Source organism: Centruroides sculpturatus, unplaced genomic scaffold, assembly GCF_000671375.1.
Source record: "Centruroides sculpturatus isolate CEXI.00-Female unplaced genomic scaffold, Cexi_2.0 scaffold230, whole genome shotgun sequence".
NCBI lineage: Eukaryota > Metazoa > Arthropoda > Arachnida > Scorpiones > Buthidae > Centruroides > Centruroides sculpturatus.
Window position 1 is genome coordinate 156102 of NW_019384716.1, and position 6344 is coordinate 162445.

Genomic DNA, 6344 nt, shown 5'->3' on the forward strand with positions numbered 1-6344 from the left:
GCGATGAATAGATCTATGATAGAGGCAGGGTATTGAACGGTGACCAAAGGCAAAATTGGGGCTGATAAGAGGAAACATTGCGTTTAATGGTTTCCAGATGATGAGAACAATGTACAGTAAGGGCACAAAGTGTGAGATTCATAGAAAAGTTTTCCTAAGAATATTTCCAATCCTTTTCTCACACAAGAGAAAATGGGTTAGGGGGCGTTGGGTATAACTTTATGGAACAAAGGGGGCGGTGGATCGAAAAAGTTTGAGAATCACTGGTATAGGCTATTTATTTTGCGGAAATATTAGCTATAGAATAAACGTTTTATCGCACAGTGATCACACTATTGTTGCAGTGACGTCATTGACCGCGTGACGTTCATACTCGACGAGGGATTTTCCCTTAAGTTACATTTTTACATATTTTGGCAATTGGCGTATTTTAAACTTCATTAAATTTAAAGTTTAAAAATGATAGCCAATCTATTATCCAATAGGAAGTAACCGTAATTTAAAAAGTGTTATCGCCCATCTAACTAACGTAGCGGTACATACAATTCATCTTTGTTTTATCAACGAAGAATTAAAAAGACTCACTATTTTGTAAAAAAGAAAAAAAAAATGCCAAGGGAAAAGTGTAAAACTCTGTTGCTTTATCCCATTCAAGAAACCGAAACAATATTAAGCCGTCTATTACTAAAGGAAGACAGCAAGGAAACATTTTAAAACACAATAGAGCGTTTACTCAGAATGTAGAGTATAAAAAATTTTATAAAGAAAGATTTTAATATTTCTTTTAATTTAAAGGCCATCCATCATCTGTTTATATGTGCGTAAGTGAATTCTCTATTACTTCTACCATTTTTGTCCACGCAAATTTTGTTTTGTTGCTCTTTATGTTCCAGGCCCACCAGTAGCCAAGCGGTTTTGTTCCCCGAACACTGGTAATTCGGCCGTGGGTCGTGTCTGGCCAGGTGGAGTTTTCCGGGTTTTTTCCAAATCATTAATGCCTAAATAGGAGCCAGTTACCCTTAAAAGACCTCTCGGAAGGCATCCCCCCACTAGGCAGATCGCCCAAGTGTTGCATTGCCATACATAACAAAACAAACAACTCTGTGTTACAACAATTAGTGTACACTACTTAATTTGTAGAAATATTAGCAAATTCTCTTGAAATATCTACTCTTCTCAATTCTTCAATCTCAACTTGCTCATAAAAAGTATTCCATCATGCTTCACGGGAATTTTTAGTACTAAATATCAATATCTGTTGGTCTACTTATTTTTATTGATATAAAAATTGCAAGTTTTGCAGATTCATATTTATGTTCCGTAAATAATTTTTATTTTCTTTAAATATATTAAATAACTTTTACAATTACTCACATTTGTATTTTATTAGAAAAAACTACAAATAATAATAATAATAATAATAATAATGCTTTATATTTGAATTTAGAATTTTTCCTTCTAGATTGATAGATTTACACACTGTACCACGGCGAAAAGAGTTAGCTACAAAAAAAAACCATTGTCTAATGTAATTAATGTCATTTGTATAAGTGCATCTTTACGCAATCACTATTACACTATAATATAGGACATTTTTGAACAAAAATCTAGAGAACACTTAAAATTTTGCCTGAAAACTCCGAGAAGAATATTTTCATCTCAAAACATTTGTTTAGAATATTCTGTGTGTATTAATCGTTTATTTTTTTTCAGGATGATCGGTTTGATTGCCGGTAGCATGCATACAGTATTGATTTAAATCAGTAATTATGAATACGGTATTTCAATTAAATAAAAAGGCAATATAATGCACAATTTTTTTTATTCGTTTTCAATTTATCTTCTCTCAGATCATTATATTCTCTTTTGTCATTACAATAATTCTTATCCTGCCATTGCTAAATCGGTACATTTCGTCACTAACATATCTACTCTGCTTTCTGATATCTAAAAATAAAAGAAATGAGGGATTACATTTTTATTTATAAATAACCATGTTATATGCTTTAATTTAATAATAATAATAAAACTCGAATTACGCCTTACTTACAGCATTTCTAACATTTATGTTTCTATTCAGACATTCCAAATACTGAAAATTAAAAAAAAAATTATTTTCTATATTTTATGTTTAAAATTTATGTTTATAATCTACCTTCATCTTTTGTTCGTTACTGGGTTTTATTCTCTCGCAGCTCAAATCAATAAATTGTTGCATGTCTCTGACGCCAAGATATTGAGAACATGTGAGAGCCATTTCGAATGCCTGAAACAAAAAAGAAAAATTCAAATATTTATTTTCAGCGGCATGATCCGATAATAATGGAAACTGCTTACTTTGTATGTTTCTCTCATGCAACCAATAAATTTGTCCTTTTGACTTCTATTGGCATCTATTAGATTTTTAATATTAAAATATATAATTAACTTTACAGTCATAAGCTAATACTGCGCAAATAAATTTAAATACTTTTAAGTATGTTTCATATCTTGTGATATACAACTTTCGAATAATAATATTTCACAAGTGTCAATATGTTAAATTAACTTATCCAAAGTAATGATAATCACTTAGCAGTAGCGTAACAAGTGTCTTTTTTTCGTGTAGGGAATTAAACATTTTATGCATAGGAGTTAGCTGGGTACAGAGGTTAACTGGCCCGTTGCTTTCCATTACTTGTCATATTTAAATTTTCCTCCTCTGTTCAGTGTCATTAATTTTCTCTAGAAGGCTCAAATCACACGTGTAATATGGCCCCCCTCAGACATGTTGAGTAGATGCTATTTGGAAATAATGGTAATTTGTAGGTAAGAGTAAAATTTTAGCGCTTCTTGGCATGCTATTTTCGAACGTTATCTCTTGAGAAAACGTCAAACGTAGTGGGGTTAACTGGGCCAGGAGTAGTTTGGTATAAATTAAGTGGATCGGTTCAGTTAACTCCACCTTTGTGTCTCTGCCGCATCACAAACAGAAAGTCCTTTAAAAAGAGATTAGTTTAGCACATCAGGAATCATAGTAACTCCTGGAGAGATTTGGCCCTTGGCAAAAGCTGGACCCAGAAAAGGTTAAAGAAACAGAAAAAAGGTTTTGTGGACGTAACATGCTATAATTTGCTGCAATACAACCTCACATAACATTTGTAAAAATCTTTAGCTGATCTAGAGACCCTATTCTTTTGTTTTTAGGGCTCGTCCTCGTCTAGAGTTTTCACGGACACTCTGGTGAAGAAACAACTCTAAGAAGCTAAGCTTGTGCTATGAAGAAAGCTAAGTCTAATATGCAAGTGAAAACAAAGGATAGGAATACTCAACATTAGGCTTTTTTTAGAATGCTCAAATGAAGAGCCAGTGAGTGAAACAGGTATCTCCTGTAAAGATGACTTCTCTCTGAATCATGTTTGTCTTCATCATGATGAAGATCCTCTCCGATAACGAATATAATGTGGATGACTTTATTCTGACAAAGCTTTCTGGAAAAACTAAGAACAACATACGAAGTTTTGTTGCTAGTATAGTGATGGCACATTTGGACAAGGATTTCATTGTCAAATGGTTGAAGAAGAACAAACAAATTTCAATTTTCAAATGAAAAAGATGTAAATGTAAGCAAGCTTGACATTGTTTTAAAGCTGCCTTTTCCGGTTTACCAGGGTAAACGTGGTCGCTTTGATAAAATTTATGCATTTACTTTTGATTTTTCTGCTTATGGAATCATTTAACGCAGCATTTCATATGCATCCAGTTAATTCCACCGGATATTCCAGTTGACCGGATATCTTGGAGTTATGGAAATTATTAAATAACATTGAACAATTATATTCAATGAACTCCGCTTTCTCCTATTTCTATTGCTAATTAAATGAATATTTTATAAATATCTCTAACTCAAAAATCTCTCACTTCAAAAAAGATATCGCGCACTTTTGGAGGGCTCGTGCACCCAAGATTAGTGCCCACAAATGACCCAGTGGATAAAACCACCGAACGGGATCGAATCCGATGCTTTAAACACCTTGGCCATATGATCATTTTGATTTGTAATTTTCGATCGCTAGTTCATTCCTATTCCTCAACTGTTATAAGACCCTATTACAGAAAAAGTTTCCTTACTTTCTTTAAGTAAAATAAATGTTGTTTCAAATATATTTATGCAAATAAATATAGAAGATAAAATTCCATTTAGGAAAAGTAATAACAAGAATGATATTAATTCGTTTTTAAATTAAATTTGCTGGAAATCAAATTATTTTATAAAAAATATTTTGAGTTAATTATAAATATATAAAATAGATTTTTTTCAACAGTAATAAATATATTAATACATACCACAAATATTATATTGTCCTGAGACAAAAGTAGCAATAGAGATAACTAGCAAGAAAATGATCATCATTTTAACAGAATGAATATCACTCTTCCTAAAAATACTGCTTTATATATGTTTTAAACTAAAGCAATAATTATAATAAAATGACGTTTTAATAACGTTTTAATTCCATCTTTTTAAATAAAAAGCGTCAGAAATGCATGATTATAACTGCACAGCGCAATCATCTTAATTCATCATTATAATTAAAATAATTATATTATTCACCCGAATTATATTTATAATTATAGTAGTACAAGCAGCATCTAAAACACTGTTTTTATTGCAATAATTTTGAAAATTTCGAAATAAATGTGGTTTTCTTTTTAATTTTATGGCAGAAAATGGGAAATGCGTATAACATACATCTGGAACATATTCGCTTAAAATTAAACCATAATTAATTTTGAAAATAAAGTTATAACATCTATAATTAATTAATGAGAAATGTTAAAATTTATAATTTATTACTTAAAATCTCGAGGTTGAACATGACTGGATACGATTCGAATCTTTGATAGAATATATTTATACTAGTAGCCCGGGACGCCCCCTAGTGGGCGTTCCAGCAGCATTACAAATTCCTGAGGCATGTTTAATGCACTTAATATNTTCACACGTGTCAAATACGTGAGCCAATCACAGCCCAAGGATTCCAACAACGTGAAATTCGTATAACGAGGAACGTATCTTCGCGTTATGGGGGGTCTACTGTAAACGGGTTTTCTCTTGTAAAACACTTGTTCTTCATTTGCCTCCTTCGCCACCGCCCACATATGCGGTTTCCCTTAGGCTCATTCTGACGCGAGATTAATTGTATTCCCCCTTCCAGTCGGCAACCTTACAGTTGTCAGTCCGTAGGCGAAGCGCAAACTCACGAAAAACTACAAATGTTCAGTGGTTTTTCCACTCAGACACTAGTATGCAACTCTAAAAGGCCTTCAATCCTGTCCAACCCACAATGGTGAAAGACTGGGCTCAACGTATCTACGATAGATCTTTCATGAAAAATTCTTGGAGAGTTGCTCACCCAATTAAAAAAATACAGTAGAGCGTTGTTTATCCGAAAGTCGATTAGCCGAAAGCATTCCAGTCGGCAAATTTAAATTTTCGCTAGTGCTGTGGCGCTGCAATCTTTGGCTATATCTTGCGCTACTCCAATATTTTTTTTTTGTTGGTGTGTGTTTTGGCTGGCAGCACTGGTACTTTTATGTGGTGTTTTTCTGAGGACTGTGTATCGTGCTGAATCAAGTGTTTTTGATAGATCAACTTCTAAAGTATATTTTTTTTGTTTTTATATTTTTCAATTTATTTATTTTGTTTGTANGTGTGTTTTGGCTGGCAGCACTGGTACTTTTATGTGGTGTTTTTCTGAGGACTGTGTATCGTGCTGAATCAAGTGTTTTTGATAGATCAACTTCTAAAGTATATTTTTTTTGTTTTTATATTTTTCAATTTATTTATTTTGTTTGTACAAAATAAAAAAATAATTTTTAACGATACAATAGCCACGATTATTATTTTAAAAAGTTTTCGTTAAGCTTAATATTGACGAAAATTCAACGCGAAGCGACACTCAACAGAGAAAAATTTCAACATGTGATAGGTTAATATATTTTTTCGTACATAATCGATTATCCGAAAAATAAGTTATCCGAACAGAGATATTTATAAAATAACAAAAGAAGAATTTTAAATTTTAATTTATTTTAGTTATTTGCATTTTATTGCTGTATTTGTTCTAATTTGCATTGTTTTTATTTTATACTAGCAGACCCCGCCACGCCTTGTTGTGGCTCAAAATGTATCTATTATAAATGTATAACACTTCCCCCGTGGGGGAAAATTTTTTGAAAAATTTTTTCTTAGTGTACATTCTCTTCACGTACCCTATTAAAACGCAATCAAAAGCGCAAAAACCCGCATCTAAAATAGTATAATAGAAGCCAAGTTTTTCACAGTAAGCCTTAATCCTGTC

General features: G+C 32.2%; 1 protein-coding gene across 1 annotated transcript; it reads right to left on the reverse strand.

Annotated features, from left to right (window-relative positions):
• Window positions 1-1803: 1803 nt before the first annotated feature.
• Window positions 1804-4420, reverse strand: LOC111627923. The gene is made up of 5 exons (XM_023371604.1): window positions 4327-4420; window positions 2338-2393; window positions 2156-2266; window positions 2051-2092; window positions 1804-1947 (listed from the first exon to the last, which is right to left on the reverse strand). The coding sequence occupies exons 1-5, from the start codon at window positions 4391-4393 to the stop codon at window positions 1885-1887; spliced, it is 339 nt and encodes a 112-aa protein (XP_023227372.1). The 5' UTR covers window positions 4394-4420; the 3' UTR covers window positions 1804-1884.
• Between the last annotated feature and the right edge of the window lie 1924 nt (window positions 4421-6344).

What these genes read in the sequence shown, in the direction of transcription:
- LOC111627923 (XM_023371604.1), bottom strand. Translation starts at nt 4,393, where the DNA reads ATGATGATCATTTTCTTGCTAGTTATCTCTATTGCTACTTTTGTCTCA. An exon ending in AGGACAATATAATATTTGTG is followed by an intron (nt 2,394 to 4,326) that starts GTATGTATTAAT and finishes AAAATCTAATAG; the next exon opens with ATGCCAATAGAAGTCAAAAG. An exon ending in ACATAAATGTTAGAAATGCT is followed by an intron (nt 1,948 to 2,050) that starts GTAAGTAAGGCG and finishes TTTTATTTTTAG; the next exon opens with ATATCAGAAAGCAGAGTAGA.